This window comes from Eleutherodactylus coqui, chromosome 9 (assembly GCF_035609145.1).
Source record: "Eleutherodactylus coqui strain aEleCoq1 chromosome 9, aEleCoq1.hap1, whole genome shotgun sequence".
NCBI lineage: Eukaryota > Metazoa > Chordata > Amphibia > Anura > Eleutherodactylidae > Eleutherodactylus > Eleutherodactylus coqui.
Window position 1 is genome coordinate 58,921,786 of NC_089845.1, and position 20,423 is coordinate 58,942,208.

Consider the following 20,423-nt stretch of genomic DNA (forward strand, 5'->3'; position numbering starts at 1 on the left):
CTCTTGCCAGTACATTTCTTGGCGGAAGCTTCAGCCAAATGAGCATTACCACTTGGTTACAGAGAGCTGCGAGAGCATGTGGCTTCTATCTGCTGCAGCGGGCTCGCTGGGTCCTGGCGACGGTCTGAACATAAAGTGCTTTGTTTCAGTCCTAAATAATTCTTTTCAGAATCTGAGATCTTGGCTGCAGGACTGGCATTACCTACTTGATGACTGGCATCCAGGACTGAAGTTATGAGTACAGTATGTAATTGCCATTTTCTACATAAACCGCTCTAGTAACCTTTCTTAAAAGGGTAAGCCCTTGAAAAACTTATCAGCTATCCACAGTTTAGGTGATGAATATATTGATTGTTGGGACTACCACGACGACTAGCGCCCCCATGCTGGAAGAGTTTGAATAGAGCAGCAGTCATGCATTTAGAGTCTAGGGGACTGATGGAGCTAGACAAGTACAGCGCTCGGTACCAGAGATGGTGAATGGAGGTTAGGGCACTAATGTGGTACTACCCCTCCATCCAAACTCCTCCTTACCCCCATTCCAGTGATCTGGGGGGGACTTGGCGATCATCATTTATCCTTTGGAGAGGTGATGAGTTCTTTGTGGAATAACCCCTAGTCTGGTTTCCAGTACTAACATCCAATTTTGCTGCAGTTTTCACTTTGCAGTTGAGGTATGGTTTTGAGCCACAACACCTCTTCAAGACCTTGAGTTTCAGTGAGGGGTGGCCGTCTCACAAGTGTATTAGTCCTGCAAAATCTGTCTTGGTAAAGGAGTTTTCCAGTCTTTGATAGATAAAGCTTTAAAACAACCATCTGGTCCAGAAACAAAGATGGCCACACCGGTTCTCTGACTACCTGATGCACACGGTGCATTAGTGCTCATCAGTAGTCTAAACCACACTACACCTGCTTTTGATTGACCAGTGCACCATGCGCATCAGGTAGTCTGAGGAACAAAGATGGCTTCTCTAAGACTGGAGAGTCGCTTTAACATTTGTATCCAGAGGCATATGTTAAATCCCTATGGCCCAATAGAAATCAATGGGCTTTTAGCATTGCATATTACATGGGTGACATACACCTGTGTGAGTGAGCCCTTAGCCTGTAAAGCAATTCTATCCAATCTAGACAACCTTCTGTGACTCAAAAGGAGCCACTCCTCCCCCAAGGTCCATTGAAGTGCATGGAGTGGTGGTGCGCATGCGTGGCTACCCGCTGCTATACACTTCAGCTTGAGCTTTGGCTGGTGTGCCTGCATGACTGGTCATGGGATAACCCCTATAATAAAATGGAAATCTCCCTTCTTCCCACAGAAGTGAATAGAGCGGTGCTCACGCATGCGCACCACCGCTCCATTCACATAGGGCATTCGGGTGCTCCCAGTTTCATAATCACTTGCAACCCAGTGTTGTACCCGCAGCGATCAGACATTTCCCCTTATACTGGGAATAATTGTCATTAGTGGGAAAACCCCTTTAAGGGCTCCTTTACACGGGCGTATGCAGTATTGCACATGCTTCAGCACAACGTATTTGCGCTATGAGCGAGGTTTTTATTTTTTGTATGTCTATCTGTGTATTTTACTGTACTTTGTGCTTGCAGGGCTTGGCTTTTGCACATGGGACACAATCATGCCCTGATTTAGATGGCTGTTTAGTCTAATGAGTTCCAGATGTGTTCTTTTTCCTGCAGATCTGCGCAGCGTATTGCACATCTCGTTGTAGATTTGCTTACCCTCCATAGACTTCTGTGGGGACTATTGGTGCACAAATGCACACTAAAGTAGGGCATGCCGAGTTTGCACAAGGTCTCCGTCTCGCAGTAGTACATTTTATCTTTGTGGCTGCAGCTCATCGTACAAGATTGTGATTCCTTTTGTTCACCTCCTTCAACCTGCTACGTCTGGGGCCAGGGAGCCGCGCGCTGGAAGTTACGCCAGGCATGCCCTAGATGCATGTGGCTGTGCCTGGAGGGCAGGGCTGTGGGTACAGCTGTGTGGGCGCCTCTGCACTTTTCTTTTCAAGGGGAGGTGGTTCTTGTAGAGGCTTGTAGAGCCCTTCTTATATCCCATGAAGATGGTACCATGTGATCCGGCTGAATACATTGTAATTAAACCCATCCACGTCCCAAACAGAACGTTTTTTGCTTTTTTTTTTTTTTTTTTTTGAGCGGCACGGTTCTGCTGTAAACACAACCGTCCTCCCGCAGTAGATTCAATTATGGGAGCTCGGCCACAAGAGGTTGTATTGGGTTTCTGGAGATGGGAGGGGTGCGGGAAGTGAGTCGTCGTACCAACCTATAATTTAGGCAGGGAGTAAAGTTACTACAGAAGACTTGGACATTTCCTTGGATCAGTTCGTCACGCTGTAGTAATTAAAGGGGATTTCACACCTAAGTGATAGCATAGTGCTGGAATATCCCTACTGATCCTCACACTATCCTAATGATGTGCCATAGCAGGATTACAGGGGAACACCTTTTAAAGGAGCAGTCCAGGTAAAATCTGGTGGTTGTGGGCAGGAGAGCCGGGTGTAGGATACCAAAGACTATGTCCTGTACCTGGCCCTCAACGGGGCATAATACAGTCTACCCCAATTCGCCTCGAATGTTACGCCCATGTGAAGCTATCCTTAAAGTATGTGCTGAGGCATGTGCACAAAGAATTTGCGCTATGAGCAAGGGGTTTTTTTTTGCGCACGCGGGACGTACAATTGCAGGGGGCAGACAAACGTTGCTGAGGGACAGAGCAGGGGAAAAAAATTTAAGTTGAAACCAGGAAGACTGCGCATGACAGCGATCGTGAGATACAGTCATAAGCCACTGCCATACGCACTTATACGCTGGCTCCTCCCGCGCTAAAATGTGTGAAGTGTTTATACCATTGCATCTCTGCATAAGGCCGGGCTCACACGAGCGTATGGTAAAGTCACATGACCGTAAGCAGAGAGTAATATGCAGCGTTTTACCGGCGTAGGGAACTGCTGATCCCTGCGTATTGTCACGTTTTTATTTGCGTATCCGTGCGTGTGTACAGTGTATTTCTCACGCTGGCCTGTTCTTTTCTTTTTTCTTAACTTCCTTGTCATATGTCTTAGCAACACGTGTAAAAAAATGGAATAGCATATGTACTGCGTTTCGAACGCACCCATATGTGCGTAATACACAGTAAAATAGAACATGCTGCGTTCTTTTTTTACGCATGTAACGTACGCAATAAATATACGCAAGTGTGCTATTTACAGAGTTTTACGCATAGCAAATAAGTTGGTGTGAGCCTGATTTTTCTTGTACATTCAGTCCGCGCCTCTGTAGTGAACGCCCCTATAGTTGGGTGCACGTGGCATATGGGGACGTCCTGTATCTCCATGTGTGTACAAGCACTGGCCGGGTACTTGTGATACATTGCTGGAGGCTACTGTACTGCTGGAGGCCGCATGGAATCCCCGCTGAGTGCAGCGCCAGCTGGAAGCCTGCCTGCAGCATTCCGTCCGGTTGGGCAGGTGCCGGCGCTGTGCTGGGGGGTGTGGGAACCCTTCTCATCTGCCTCATCTCCCCAAAGCTTTTTCCACTGACTGTTTTCTACATGGGGGAAAAAAAAAAGCAAAACTGAAGCTAGAAATGAGCAGTTATCTTATATCGCGCTGTAAACGTTCTGCAGTAAACGGCCCGAAGCCGAAGGACAAAGTTCTGGACTATTCAGTTTTCATATATGGAACAGAACGGCCGGTACAATACATGCAGGAAGGGCCGCCGTAATGCACTTGGCTGACAGGCAGGAACAGACTCAGCGGGAGCTATTTTACAGCTACATTTTCCAGCTGTTCGTTTTCTAGAATTGTGTGCTATCTGTAACTTTGTAGATGAAACTACAAAGATACTTGTTCTAAACACCAATCAGCCAGAGCATTAACCCTTTCCAATCCCAAGTTCCCTGCCACCCCTAACCGGCACTAACTTATTTTGGGTGGAAAGCACAAGATGCCTCCAGCCTACCACTAAGGCTGGAGCTGCTGCCAGATTCTCCTCCATTTGTTATTTTTTGTGTTGCTAACCTCTCTGAAAAGCCAGGTTACTGGTGATTAGCACTAGTGCCTGAGCATAGGAAGGGACTTTAGGTTGGATGCCGGTACCCTTACAGATTGGGGGTTTTGCAACCATAGTAGTCTAGGGGCAACTTTGAGCTAGCCAGGTTAGAAACTACGTGGCATGATAGGTCGTTGTCAAAATTCTAAAAAAGCCCTAGATTGATCTCTGGCAGAACTTGTGACTGTTGAGAAACAAACACAAGCGTTCGTGCAGCACAATTAACCAATTGAGGTGATGTTCTTTTGGTTACATAGCGTCACAAACTCGTAATTCATTGAGTGTGCAGACGCTAGCCAGTCTATTGATCTGATGCATTCCGTACAATTAATCCCACTGGTCATCAAAAACCCTAGGGGATTATAGTACTTGCAAACAGAGAATTGCGGATTTTGGCTGCATCATTTGGTTCTATGCGTGTTGTAACATTGCTCCTGATGATTCGCGAGAGCGAAGAAACGCGTTGAGCAGAGCACGGCATTTATATAGAACAGAACCAAAAAAGGAGATTATATGTCTTCCTCCTGTTCAAAATTTTAATATTTTCTCATTACCTTTTGATATTACATCTCTGTATGTGACAGACGCACAAACATCGTGTCTTCTTTACAAAAGCTGGTGTCAAATTACCCAGAGATCCAACAAAGAATCTGCAAATACTTTATAGCAGATGATCTTTAAAGACGCCTTATGAGATATACAGGAAGCCATATAACATATCCCTGTATATCCACACAACCAGCATAAAAACAGACGTATAATCTTCACCGAGTGCGCCTTTTCTACAAAAGCTGGTGTGAAATCTATAGATCTAATAAAGAATCTGCAGATATTCCATAGCAGATTGTCTTGAAGGTGCCTTACGAGATATACAGAGATTAATAAAAGGCATCACCTGTATTCGTAATAAGTTCTTTTATGAAAGCCTTCCCTTCCGTTTAGGATTTTAGGATATAATATATTAAAAGTTAAGTTTTATAAAAATAGAAATAAAACTAGGATTACAGTCTGTGATAAGGGTCAGAAACGCTCTTTTCTCCTTAGGGAGAGCAACTATATACTATAAACTAAGTGAGGAGACTCAAATGGCCATGCACGCTCCTCTGGGTAATATGCAAATAAGGGAGATGGAATAAATCCTCCACAGTGCCACCTATTGAAAGGCAGCATTCCTTCGAGTCAAAGTCAGACTTTTTATACAAGTCTTCTTACAATGACTGGGAATCAAAAGCAAAGCCAGACTCCATGTACATACAGCTGTTTCCGGGTTATTGCCCATCATCAGTGTACAGTAGGAGTCTGGCTTTTGCTAGTGAGAGGCCTGGGACAGGGGTCAGAAACGCTCTTTTCTCCTTAGGGAGAGCAACTATATACTATAAACTAAGTGAGGAGACTCAAATTGACTCGAAGGAATGCTGCCTTTCAATAGGTGGCACTGTGGAGGATTTATTCCATCTCCCTTATTTGCATATTACCCAGAGGAGCGTGCGTGGCCATTTGAGTCTCCTCACTTAGTTTATAGTATATAGTTGCTCTCCCTAAGGAGAAAAGAGCGTTTCTGACCCCTGTCCCAGGCCTCTCACTAGCAAAAGCCAGACTCCTACTGTACACTGATGATGGGCAATAACCCGGAAACAGCTGTATGTACATGGGGTCTGGCTTTGCTTTTGATTCCCAGTCATTGTAAGAAGACTTGTATAAAAAGTCCCACTTTGACTCGAAGGAATGCTGCCTTTCAATAGGTGGCACTGTGGAGGATTTATTCCATCTCCCTTATTAGCCTGTGATAATAAACGCTTGCGGAGTCCTGCAGCGGATTCCAGCTGTGAGCCTGCGTAATGTACTGCGTCTCATCGCGTACTCACGTGATCGTGTAATCCAATGCATTTGATCCATATATTACTGCAGGTCAAACCCTTGCGGAATCTGCAGTCACTATCCAGAGACCGGCCTTACACTAAATAGGAAAGGGCTCCGACATCGGACCCATCTCTAAATAAATATATATATATATATATATATAATATATATATATATATATATACACATACACACATACACACATACACACAGAAGAGGACTCCGGTGATGCACACCTCTCCTGCATAGTATTAGAAACCTGTCGGACCTCACCATACAGGGGAAATCTCAATGTTGGACGAGGTCTGAAACTGGATTGGAAAGGGTTAAGACCAGATCCGCACCTCTGTATGGCCGCCTGCACACGAGCGTTCCGGATTCCACTAGCGGATTTTCACGCGCGTATGGTACCTAAATGTGCTTGCGGATAGGTGCGGATGCGTGAAAAATCACGCGCGGATATACGCGGATGTGTTGCGGAAAAAAACGCGCAGAAAAATCCGGAAGACACCCTTATTGTAAACCCAACCCCTAGAGAACTGCCCATTCCCTGGAAAACAGCTTAAAAACCAACACCCAGACTCCGTTTTGTCCCTCTTGCTTGTGCGAGCACCGTTAAATTATTCTGGCAACATGCTTTCACCCGGTGAGCAGATGTCTTTGTGGGCATGGTTGATCCATGTAACTTTTTTCGGACGTACTATAAAAATACTATATAAGTTTGGTAACGTAGTAATCGTACTGACCCATAGAATAAAAATATCGGGTCGTTTTTGTTGCACTTTGCGCGCTGCAGAAACAGGACGCACCGAAAGATGGTGGAAAGTCTTTTTTTTTCTCTCCGATTACAATTTTTAAAGGTTTTTCAGTAAATTATATGGTACAATAAATAGTGCCATTGCAAAATACAACTCGTCCCGCAAAAAAATAACAAGCCCTTATACAGCGACGTCGATGGATAAATAAAGGAACTACGATTTTTTAGGGAGTAGGAGGAAAAAAAGGAAAAAAGAAAAAAAGCTCCGTCACTAAGGGGTTAAAAGTGGGGATGGAAAAAAGCACAATAAAAACAAAAGTAAAACTGCTTGGCCACTAAGGGGTTAAAATGAAAAAAAAAAGTACATTTGACGCAATAGCGAATAATACTCACGCAAGTTCTTCTGTTCTGCTTCTACTGCGTTCGTCCACGCATCCCCATAAACCTGCGCGGACAGTAGGCGCCAGGATTGTTCCTTTCTGTTCTTGTCGAGGTATTCTGGGGAGTTACTGTCCCATAGGCTGGGGAAGTCCTGCATGATTGCCACAAGTTTCCCCATGTCGATCATTATGGCTTGTGGCAGGCTGGTGTCTGCTGGCTGCTCTCTGGTAGATGAGGGGACTGAAAGGACAGATCTGCAGTTGAAATGTGCCTGTGAAGCTCTGTGCTGTGTGTTGGGACGCCTCCTACCATGCCTACTTCCTGTAGTCATAGCAACCAGTGACTCCATCCGCAGCTGCACTGCGGATGTACTGCGTGAAAAAACGCACCCATTCACTTGTATTGGAGGCTTCACGCGCATGATCCGACCAAAATTAGAACAGGTCGCAGATTTTTTCACGCGCGTGAAAAAACGCGATACACATCCGTCCGTCTGGGGACAACTGCGGATCCTCATAGGAGTATATTGGCTGCGGTCTGGGGCGGATTATGTGCCTAAAATAACGCGCTGGAAATTCTGCTCGTGTGCAGGCACCCTATTGCACCTGAGAATCTTGGGCACAACTCCTGTCGGACGGCACACAGACATCTGTCCATTCCAGTCCACATGGACGCTGCACATTGCATGTTCTAGTTCTTGTACAAACAGATGACAATAGGACATACAGCTATTATTTTGTTGGTGTTAAAAGCCTGTCCTGTGTATAGTGTTATAGGTTATAATGTGGAATACATGGGCAGCACTCAGCCTTGTGAATGAGCCCCAAGACAGGGGCCACATGATGTTGGAATTGCAGTTTTAACATGTTTCACTGCATCTAAGGAGGAAGGAACACCACCTCTGCAGCGCCACCTATTGGATGGCAGCATTCCTCCAAGTCAATGTCCAACCGTTTTATACAAGTTTGAGAATTGAAAACGAAGCCAGAATCCATGCACAGACAGCTGTTTCGGGTTTTTGCCCCTCATCAGTGTGCAGTAGGTTCCTGGCTTGGCTAGTGAGAAGCTTATGATGCGAGTCGGAAGGGGTGTCATTGCTCCTTAAGGAGAGCACCTAGAAGGTGTGTGAGGAGACTTATAAGGCCATGCATGCTCCATTGATTTGCAGGAATGCTGCCATCCAATAGGTGGCGCTGCAGAGGTATTGTTCCATCTTCCTTAGTTGCATATATTTCCTGGAGGAGCATGCATGGCCTTATAAGTCTCCTAACGCACCTCCTAGGTGTTCTCCTTAAGGAGAGATGATACCCCTCCCGATCTATTGCACCTCTGTGTATTTGATGTGCATATTAAAAAATGCTGTCTGTAAAGTTTAATGCGTTTCGAAATACAGTTTTGTTATTGGATTTGCAGCCGTAGGTGATGGCATCTGATTTCTATATGCTTCCCCTTTAAGAGCTGATCAGCTGAAGACCTTATTGCCTTCCGCGGTAAAACACCTCTCCAATTAACATTCACATACTAATGCAACACCATGGGGAAGCCGCTGATGGGTGGAGTGGATAACACGGGCTCTGCTTACCATGGCTCCTATCACATGGGGTGTATTGGGCAGTAAGTCAACAGTCTGAATAGTCCTACGCCAGTCCCTTTCATCTTAGTGGGACTTACATCACGTGCCACAGGAACAACCACTGCAGATGAATGGGACTGTCCCAGGAATATGTGCCCCAAATCTGCTGCGTGTGACCAGAACGAGTTCAAGTATAATATTCACATGTGCCAAATCTGTTGGCGAAGTGTATGTGACTGTCCCGTTACATGTGGATGGGGCTTGTGGAGATCCATGGTCCTTACCGGCAGGACAACCTCCGTCAGATGACTGGAACTAACTTTCAGCCGCTGACACGTCTAAAACAAATGTGCCGTGTGACTGCCCTAATGGTGGCTTCATGAACGGGCTTCAGTGCTCTTCTCATAGTGGTGCCCGCAGGCTGATGGATTTTACCCTTTTTAAGAGGCTTTCTACAAAAAAAACTAATTAAAAAATGCAATATATTGGGGTACACAGGAAGACCGTTAAGTGATTAAGCATAGGACACGCTTACCAACTATCATCGCTCCTGCGTTTTCACGCAGCAGTGATGATCGCTCGCTGAATGGAGGCGCAGCGCACAGGAGATCTCTTCCGGCTGCCTTCATTTAGAATAAACAGGCGGTCATTCATAGGCGAAAGGCTGCCTGTTTGCACAAGACACTTACTAGGTTTTTATGCCTGCTTAAACCGAACCATGAATGATAAGCAACTGAATTGTCATTTGTGATTTAGTGTCAGGCAGCTGCTGCCAAGGCAAATAGGATCATGGGGTGCATCACAAGAGATCTAGGGGTACATGAAGAGAACATTATTCTTACTCTCTACAAGTCACTGGTCAGACCACACATGGAATTTTGTGGACAGTTTTGGGCATCAGTAATTAAGAAGAATATAGTAGAGCTTGAAGCAGGTTCAAAGGTGGCAACTAAAGGAATAAACGGAATGGACGGACTTCAATTCCCAGAGAGGGTATCCAAATTACAGGGTTATTTAGTTTAAAGCAAAGATGGCTGAGGGACTACCTAATTGTGTATAAATCTATCGGGGAACAATACAAAGGGGACATCCTCTATGCCTAGAGGAAAGAAGGTTTCTACATAGACAGAGGGTTCTTTACTGTTAGAGCAGTGCGACTATAGAACTCTCTGCCTGAGGACGTGGTGGTGATGAATTCACTACAAGAGTACAAGAGGTCTGGATGGCTTTCTTGAGGGTTACAATATTACATGTTAGTCACTAATTACCTCAGAAGGGTCGGTGATCCGGGGATTATTCTGATTGCCAGATTGGAGTCGGGAAGGAATTTTTTTCCCTTTTTAAATGAGGAAAATTCGTTTTTACCTCATTGGGGTTTTTTTTTTCTTTCCTCTGGATCAACATTGGGGGATAATGTACTGAATAGGGCCATATGTCATCTAGTTCAGCCTATCGTACTAAATTAGATTGGCTGGGTGTACACTGAAGAATTATTACTCCATTGTGCATTATCCAATCGTTCCATGTATAACGGCCCTTTAGTAAACCAGAGAATAGAGAAGTGTCCAAAGTTTAATTTCCTTTTATAGAGAGAGACCATTTCACAAATGTGCGGCCATGTTTATTCTCCACATCCCCCCAAACCCTCCCCCCCCCCCCCCCCCCCTTTCAAAAAAAATTAGAGCACTGATTTTGGGGAACATTTTTGACTGTGGCTCTAAGACCCGCTCCCCTCAGGCCATTCTAATACCTCCGCCACCATTGATAGTGACTTCCTGGTCCCGGAGAAATAGGACTCTCTTTACTGTATAGTAGAAATTTATCATCGACTATCAAAATGATTAGTGCAGTAAGCAACGGAAGAAGCACTTATAAACGGCATGTGCCTAAATTAGAATGCCCAGCAGACAGAATAATGGGCAGATCATTATATTAGTTTGCTCAGTCGGCTTTCAGAATTGCAGGCGAATAAATTATTTACCTGTGCTTCTTTAAAATTGCATTATCACTGGGTTGTTTAGTTTTTCTTAGGAAATGTGAAAGTGTGCGTAGGAGAGAAGCCGCTAATCCTCTTCCCTTGTATCGCGTAGCTAGGAAACCAGTAAGGTAGGTACCAGACAGGCATTACTCATCCAATCAGCTAATAGCACCCCAGACAGAGGGGAACAGTCCCGATGACCCTGGAGGTCCCTTCCAACTCTACCATTCTATGATTCAGTCACCGGTTATGTAAGTTATCAACCATGAAGTTACTAGTGACTAACGCACTTATAAGTAATCCTCTACGGTAATCTATACGTATGCTGATGGATTTGTAGAAGAACGGAAGGGAATCTGAATTCTTCCTTTTCACCCCAGAATGATGCGTACCTCCAGGCATGGTACTGCTTTATACTACATTTACTGGAAAGAATCCTTAAAGGGAAGCAGTCAGCAACTAGAAGCACCATAAACTACGTTCTCCAAAGACTTCAAAAATATGAAAGCTATATTAGCACTTGACACATTTTGAGCTTTTTGAATCTCCACTCATTAAGAACCAACCGGCGTTCACCGTTTTGAACGCCGCGGTAATCGCAGTATAACGCTTCCATTGATTTCAATGGGGCCTCACAGACAATACTGTGATTTTTGAACGCAGCCGGCTCTATTTTATGCTTTTTAACGCATCTTAATGATGGGATGCGTTAAAAACCGCCATCGGATGCAGTAACCTGTGTTCCAAAATGGCGGTAAGATTGCAGCATTTTGACGGTGCTGTGTGTGAGAGTGGCCTAAGGCTGGGCTCACATGTGCAGGTTGGATTCTGCGCATGTATATCCACTGCAGAAGACTTGCAAATGATCGATGGAAGCGAATAGCGTTTTGTCGCGTATGCGTGCTGGTTTCCATGCGGGTGTACGCATGTGACAGTGTATTGTCCGAGCGGAAGAACGAATTCAAGCAGGGAATGAAATCGGAAAGTTGTCCAACCCCCTGGAAACTCCCTTCTAACGCCCATGGGGGACACATTTGCTGTCGTGGTGAGATGTTCTGAGAGCCTTCAGGACGGGATACCGCTCTGTAGGCTCGGCTGGTTCATACTACTTATTTTGGAAGTAGTATAAACCACTATAAGCAAAACAAGCACTTCTTGTGGAGGAAGAGGCCAGAAGAATAAGCGCGGACAGTCTGGATGGGGTATCGCTCCCCAGACTCCGTCCAGCATTGTCCGTCTACCAATTGCTGCTTTCTTTATACCATTTATCTGGTCCCCTAGCAACTTGCATAAAATCTACATCCATACTGCAGTTTGAACACATCCATAGAGATCAATGAAGGTCGTACACACGAAATTCACGGTAAAATAGACTATTCTGCGATTTTAATTTTTTTTTGTGCTCATGTAATCTGCCATTCCTACCCCCAAGTGTGAGCGAAACTTTGAAAGTTAATGCCTTTCAATACATGCTTATATGTGTGGAGTGCAATCACGGAATCCGCTAATCCAGTCAAGTGGCACCGGCCTTAGGGTGCTATTACATGAGCACTGGTGGCAGCCGCTAGCTCTCGCGCTTTCACAATTGCCTGATGGCACCTGTAAGTGCAGGTGCTGCCCAGCAACCGGTGCCATTAACAAGCTGTAGTAGTGCTAATTGTCGGGCAGCACATGTGCATACAGGTGCCACCCTGAGGCTGCTATTATACGGGCACTGTTAACACTCCTGTAATCAGTCTGATTCCCAGGCTGCTCCTGCAGCTGTCAGGAAACGTGAGCGTCAGGGCAGCGGCAGCGCTCGTATAATGGGTGTTAGAGGAGGGCACACAACTGCCGGGGGTAATACTTGCATCTTACCACTAGCGGGCTGCATCTGGACTTGCAACTTGAAATCACTGCATGTCCAAGTGGCATGGTGGTAACGCAGGGCGTATACAGAGTTAGAACCAGTACAAATGGCTCTGAACTACGTGTGTGGATGCAGTCCAACCATCCGGCTACGGCCGTCTGCTGCGGATTTCATCAAAGTCCACATGTAAGGGATTATTCAGACGACTGTAGTGCTGCGGCGAGGAAGGATGAGGTACATTTGTGCAGGTCTACGCACAGTGCTGTACCTTTTGCGCACACAGTGCCCGTTCACATGCCCACAACACACCCTTTCCATGGATTAAAAGGCTCTTTAGCCTAATGCAGTCCAGATGTGTTCTTTTCCCCACATTGTGCGCAGTGTTTCACGCTTCCTGTGTATTTACACATTTCCCGTAGACTTCTATGGGGCCCTTGTTGGGCAAGTATGCTTGAAAATAGAGCAGGTCCTACTTTTTTTTTGGTGCAGATTGTGTTAAGGATTTTACCCCCTGAATTGAATAGGTGAAACCTGCGCTGAAAATCTGTAGCCTGTATTGACATGTGACCGTTATAGTCAGCGTCACAAGTCAATTTACGCTACGGATCGTCCACACTGTGTGGGCAATCTTCTTCTCCTCCTTTTAAATCTCATCCACACTGCCGGTGTCACAGCATTTCCTCTACATGTGAACATACCCTAAATGTTTACAGTATGTTCAAGCAAGCACAGGTAGTAGATTTGTAAGTCAATAAGGGTGGTTTCACACCTGCATTGGGGATTCTACTTTTATGCTCCATTCGGGGAGCAGAAAAGGAGAATCCCGTAGCCAAACGGTTCCGTCTCTGGAGGGAACCAAACAGTGCCGAAAGGACCCCATTGGGATGGAAGAAAAAGCTCTGCGTGCAGCACTTTTAGGCGTCATGTCCACCGGGCCTGCAGACACGAGGCCTGAAAATACAATATACTTACCTGTCCTGATGCTGCGGGGCTCTGCTCCTCGCAGGCCGGATCTTCTTTGTTCTGTACAGCGAATGTGCTCAGGACGCCGGCGACGTGCCAGGTACATGCGCCGTGTCTTTTTTTTTTTTTTTCTTCTTCTTAAACTCCTGCTTTACCGCGGTCCCGCGGCATGGATGCAGTGACTGCTGCATCTGTACAGCAGATCCGGACCATCCAAAGCCACGGGAGCCGTCCGTGTGGGAAAATTGCACAAAAATGGAGCATGCTGTGGTTGTTTTCCCACACGTGCGATTTGCAGGTATTTAATTACTTGCGGGTGCCCAATGATTCCCTATGGGGTGCAAATCGCACGTGCAGGTGACCTGCGCGTTTTTTAAAATTCCATTTTTGCTGAGGACATGAGACCTAACTTCCAGTGCTTTCTGCCAGGTCTGCAATGGAAGTTCCAACACATGTGAAACCGGCATATGGGCTCTTGCACATTTTGGGTTTTACTTGAGCTTTTTTTTTTTCGCTGCGGGTTTTTTTCTTTTTCACCGCAAATGTCAATGAGACTTTCTAATGTTAAAAAAAAAAAAGCATCACACCAACTTGTGATTTTTGTGTGATGCGTTTTTAACATTAGGTCCCATTGACAATCACATTAAAAGCCGCGATATTGCGTGAAAAAAAGTGTAAGAAAAACACAAGTGTGCAAGAACCCGAAGACCATCTTTGCTGCTGTGAAAACTGTAATAAATGTTATATTTATGAGAACGCAGTATGTTTAAGCCCAACCGTTAAACCCAAAGTATAAAGCTGTCGATGATCTGACGTAACGCTCTCTACATTAGAGCGCTTGCCTTATAAATTGCTACTGTTATACGCTGTCTGCGGGACTAATGATCCCCAGTGGTCTAAAATCGTACATTGTTTAAAGGGACTATTGGGGAAGCTGTGCCTAATCTTGACACTGCCCAGTCATTGTAGTTTAAAGGGATGACACATCTGCGTTGGCCTGACTCCTGAGCCGTCTGAGAAGATTTTTCTTTTCCTTGGAAGCAGTCGTGTCTTTGAAGTGTTTTCCAGAGCTGTCAATTAGCGTTCCCTAATGAAAGTCCATAGACCAGTGTGTGGTTCCGTGACCACGTGAACCTGACGTTCTGCGGAAGACTGTTTATAGAAACTTTTCTGGCAAAGCACGTGGCATTTCTCATCTGGCAGCTGTGCAGCACTGGTTCCCACTGCGGTCTTTAATTCCGGAACAGTGCGTCTTGTAGAATTTGATGTATGCTATGTCACTGATTCTATGAAATCCCTAAAGCCATTGCTCAATCATCTCATAAAATCAGATTATATCTTAAATTAAGCTAAATGTAATTATACAATACTATACACTGTGCAATATTATTCACTTTTGCTTTTTTTATTGCTTAAATAGCACTAACCTGTTCTGTAGCGCTGTACAGAAATTGTCCCTGTTCACATTGCAAAACCCGATTTTAGAGATGAGCGAACGTGCTTGTTTAGAGCAATTACTCGATCGAGCATCGCTTTTTTTTTTAGTAGCTGCCTAATTGAGCGAAAAGATTTGGGCCAGTGGTGAGCGGGGGGGGGGGGGGGTGCTACTACTATTCCCGCCCCCCCCCCCCCAATCTCTTCGCCCGAGTAGGCAGTTACTCGACAGAAGCTATGCTCAATCGAGTAACTGTCCTAAACGAGCACGTTCACTTATCTCTAATCGCTATCTTTAAAACACACACTTTAGGACCTTTTACACGCAACAATTATCGCTCAAAATTCGTTCAAGTGGCCAAAAGTGAGCGATAATCTTTGTGTGTAAATGCAAGCAGTCATGCACTATTTCTTCACTTGGCGTTTAGCGCTGGTTTTTAGCCCGCATAAAAACCATCCTCAAGTTGCTCAAAATTTGTTCCATTTGAATAGAATTTGTGCATTCTTTTGAGCGGCTTGTGGACTGAAGGGGCGGAAGTGTTTGTTTGCCTTTCATACTCAATGAGACTCATTCAAAGAGAAGACAATGGAATCCTGCCAGCCAGATAGTCCCTCACATAAACACACGCCCACCTGAGCAAACTAATTAACAGTGTTTACTTTAGCTAATGAAGGATTAGAGATGATTCAAGCCATTATTTGTGTAATTTTAGTCAATTCGTTCAATGTTCGATTGTTTAAGCAATTATCCTTATGTGTGTTTAAAAAAAAAAAAAGCCTTAAGGTCAACTAGTTTCCCATGAAATTGGCCCAGCAGCATGTTTTTGTGTGACTGGAGAACCAAAAGGAAACCCATATACACATTAGGAACACATACAAAACTTTTGCACAGTATTGTAGGTCCACTGGAAGTTCTATTGCAGGATTTATTCTGCTTTCTTGTGCCTTATGTCCAAGTATGATGACATTGATAAGATAGTGATGCCGGTAGTAAAGGCAAGGTCTGCAATATCTCTATAAATCCTTAGAGCCTGTATGCATCCTTCCTTCCATTACAACGTTTTACTGCATGTATTTTATTTTCTGGCATGCCTTTTGTGGATTTGCTAATCCTTGTTGTGGTCTTTGTGCCTGTGACATGACTGGGCCTGACAGACGAACTGATAACAATCTCCGCTAACAATGAGATTCTACTCTCTTCTGCCAACTCTTATCAAATGTGTTTTTCCGGTTTCTTACAATATTTTTCTTCTGTAAGGTTTTTTTTTTTTAATGGTTTTATTAAACTTGTTCATAACGGGTTATAATATCCTTATTTCTCCTGGTCATGTGGATGTATCTTCCTGCCAGTCTAATTATTAGTTGGCCTTGTATTCCCATGATGTTATCCATTCTATCCCTCCTCTACCTTGAGGCTCTTAGCAGTAGACTAGATTAACATGGTACATTGATATAATGATTTAGTCTAATGTCTTTTGTCTTATCTACTTGCAGAAGAAGTTGACTACAACACCTTTGGGTCTGCAACCTTAAACCGAAAGAAGAAAAACGCTCTGGTGGCATTACGGAATGACAGCCTTCGCCATAAGAAACCTCATATCAACATTAGCATGCCACACGACTTTAGACCAGTCTCTTCTATCATTGACGTGGACATACTTCCTGAGACACATAGACGTGTGAGATTGTATAGACACGGGTGTGAAAAACCTCTGGGATTCTATATTCGAGATGGAACTAGTGTGAGAGTTACCCCTCATGGATTGGAGAAAGTCCCAGGGATATTCATTTCTAGGATGGTTCCAGGTGGATTGGCAGAGAGCACCGGGCTACTAGCTGTGAACGATGAGGTTCTAGAAGTCAACGGTATAGAGGTAGCTGGAAAGACTCTTGACCAGGTCACAGATATGATGATTGCCAACAGCCACAATCTAATAATTACTGTTAAACCTGCAAACCAAAGAAACAATGTTATTCGGAGTAGCCGGATGTCCGGCAGCTCTGGGCAATCGACAGACAGTACGGCGAGCCACCACAGCTTACCGTCTGCCCACCTATTACATAATTTTAACCCTGATGACATGGAGAGTGACGATGATGCCGATATTGTCATCGAAGGTAGCCTCGAGCCACGCAACATTCCCAAATCTCACAGCCTACCTTCCGGCAGCTTTTCCCGTATCAATGGCAGCAGCCTCAGCCACCGATTGGAAAGAGACTTGGCTCTGAACCATTCTGGCCGGGAGAGTAATGGAAGCATCCACAAAATTTTGAGCAGTTTAAAGGCTGACCCAAGGAATAGCTTGGTGATACCCAAGGGGGGCGTTGAGGAGGATGGCACTGTGATTACACTTTAAACATTTATGACCAGTATCAAAGTCTCGTCAATGTGTTCATTGGCCTACAAGGTACATGTCTTAAAGGAGAAATCTGAACATTTGCCTGTGACTTTGATGTTGAGCAGTTCCATGGTACATTATGTTTCCTAAGTATATTTTTTGGATTCCATGCTAGTACTGGAAATTTTTGATTTGCTTGGATGCTGTTTTGTGCCTGTGTGAAGCAACCTCTCTCGTCGGCCTCCGCTTCTTCACCGGGTGCATTACCAAATCTTCCTCTCTTTTCATAGCGAATCTACAGGAGTAGAAAAATGTAGCTCATTCTATGTTATAATGCAGGGCTTTGTACTGTTAAACAGTAAGTAGAATCAGATCGTAGCATCTGGTGACTTAATAATCTTAAAAACCACTCAGTATTTCTGTGGTACGTTCTTCTTCATGTGGTGGCCTGTTACTTCCCTATCATGACATGCAAAATTCTGAGCTCCTTGTAAAGTTCCCTCCAGGTTTTAGGTTTCTAACTGTATATTTTTTCGGTCTAGGATGTCTTCAATTAGGTGCCAGTACAAGCTGCATTCTGGTTACTTGGCTCAACAGCTCCACTTGCTGGTCAACTGTGGTAGAGAACGCAATCATGTTTGAGCAGAAGAAAGTACATGGAGATCAAAGCCGCTCCTTGCACTACAAGTGTTCATGCTTATCTGTCTGTGAATATTGTCGTTAGCAAATCATGTGGGGCTGCCTACATCAGATTTTGTCCGAATCCCTTTTAAAGACCATTCCTGACCTATTTGGATTATTGTGCTTCCACCATCTTTAAAGTGTCTTCATCTACCATCAATATATATACATGTGTATGCCGTAATGTTAAACTCTGACTTTAGGAATTCGAAAGACCGCCAAAATATTTCTCTGAATAACAGCGTTGAATGAACTCGAAGATTCCACATGTTTATCAACTGTTACAATCTAGAAACAATCTAGAAGCAATCTCTCTAATTTTACAAGAACCATAAGTAAACGCCCACTGTCACTTTTTAGTATGTTAAAACATCAGTTGGTGGTTTCCTGCATACGTCTTAACCATATCTGCTTGTTAGTTATAATCTACCACTAAATCTCAAGATCTTTTTAGGGCCGGTTTTACACGGCCTGAGAAAATCGTGCGAGATTTGTGTGTTGCTCTTTAACTCTTTCCAATCCACTGTCTGACCCCCTGAAGACATTATGATTTAAGGCCGTACAGCTCCGATGTTGGAATATGTCCGTTGGGGTTCTCTTACTGTATATTGCCAGCCTCCCTGCTGTCAGAGCCTGTCCAACGTGTCACCTCATGCAGTACTGGCTTTAGCCAGCATATAGCGCCGTTGTACAACGACAAAAAAAGAGTAAGCCCACTAGGAAAACCAGGATACAAATTGGATTGGAAAGGGTTAAAGGGGTTTTTCACATCTGAAGTATTGGTGACTTATCCTTAGAATAGGTCATCAGTAGTTGATCAGCAGAGGTCTCTGCCCAATCGGCTATTCACTGGGCTGCTCTGTCAGTGTATGGAGTAAAAGAGTTAAAGGAAACGCACAGCTCCGTTCTGTCTGTAGGGACATGGTTTTGGTATTGAGTTCCCATTCACTTCAATGAGAACTTTGCCTGCAATACCAAGCCAGGCCACTACTGAGAACGGAGCTGTGTGTGTGTTTCCTATAACCAAGTAGCTCAGCAATCAGCTGATTGGCCAGGGTTCGGAGCACTGGACTGTCACTGATCAACTACTGATGACCTATCCTGAAGATAGTCACCAATAGTTAAGATGTGGAAACCTCGCACAAATATGAACTTCATTCGTTTGAATGGGATCAGTATACACAAGTGATATTTTCCTGAACAGCATCGTGATGCTATGCGAAAAACGCATTGCAGCATGTTCTATCCTCCTGCGATATCACCCATTGTTTTCAATGGGACCGGCTGCAGCGGCGCCTGCCCCATTGAAAGCAATGGGAGAACTCTGTGATCCCCTGGTGCGGCTGTGACAGCCGCGGCGGGGATTCCCTTCAGCCCCACAGTGATGTGAGGCTGTTTTCCCATGATAACGCTTCATGTTACTGAGGCATTCACACGGACGGCGAGGGCGATATTAGGCCGTGAATCATGACCCGATATTGCTCTAGCCTAAGGGTATGTTCACACACAGAAATGTTGTGGATTTTCCATGGGGAATTGCCTGTATTTCGCAGTCCCAGAAGCTTTGTTGATGAGATGTTAAGAAATCGCATTTACATGCTGCCCAAAAAAATCTGCAAGGTAAATTGACCCGCGGTGTGAATTTTAAATCCGAAGCATGTCCATTTATGCTGCGCGCTCTTAGCACGGCGTTACCTCTTCAAATAAGGGGGTGAAATCTGCCTCCCGAGTCCCCGTAGTGCATGCAGACTTTGACGCGGATCTGCTAGGAGTGATCGTACTTGATTTTTTTTTTTTTCCCCCACTTCTGCGATATCAGAGAATTTGCCTTCAAAAAACCTCTATATTCTGTGGGTAGAGAACAAGGACTAAATTATATGAAATCTATACAATACATTCCAGTTTTTGGTTGTGTTTTTTTCTTTTGTCTTTTTATTTAAGGCCTCAAATCTGAATGGACAGCTACCAGTGTTTTATACATTTGTATTTTAAAAATATGTTAAATAAAGCCAGAACACTAACTTTTAATGGTCCTGATCTGCGTTTGTGTATAAATCTGCACGCGGTGTCTGTTATAATAAATGTTAATTACATGTTTGTTGGGTTTCTTCAACAGGCCAGTGCATTTTACACGGTTGCACATGGAGATCCTCCCTGTTGTGTTGAAGCTCTCTCACGTGAGCGGTTTTTACTGCACACACAGGTTTTGGGCGCGTATTACGCGGTAACTAACTCGACTGTCAATACAAAAAACCGTGACATGCACTATGCTGCTGCATGGTATGTGTGTATACACGTCATGATAGTGATGTTGGGTATTTGTCGGTACGCAATATATTACGTACTGCTGCGAGGTAAGTGCGGTAACACGCTCGTGTGAGAGAGCCATTGGAAACCAAATACTGGCGTAGGAGCTATTGTAAGTATCATTCTTGTCAAGTACTATCTCAAGATTATCTTAAAGGGACACTCCAGCAAACACACATTTTTCCATCACTGCACACCTCACCTGATTGCCACAC

At 44.5% G+C, this 20,423-nt stretch overlaps 1 protein-coding gene across 2 annotated transcripts in view; it reads left to right on the forward strand.

Annotated features, from left to right (window-relative positions):
• PARD6G (par-6 family cell polarity regulator gamma) overlaps positions 1-19,934 on the forward strand; it is a 119,468-nt gene extending 99,534 nt beyond the window's left edge. Inside the window, exons 3-4 of one of the 2 annotated variants that reach the window (XR_010786708.1) lie at positions 16,376-17,289; positions 17,763-19,934. Coding sequence is in view for 1 of the 2 variants with exons in the window: in XM_066579445.1 (XP_066435542.1) it covers positions 16,376-17,238 (863 nt within the window). In the remaining variant the exon portion in view is untranslated. Of the gene's footprint in view, positions 1-16,375 lie in introns of both variants that reach the window. The other variant, XM_066579445.1, reaches the window with a different exon arrangement.
• Positions 19,935-20,423: the final 489 nt, after the last annotated feature.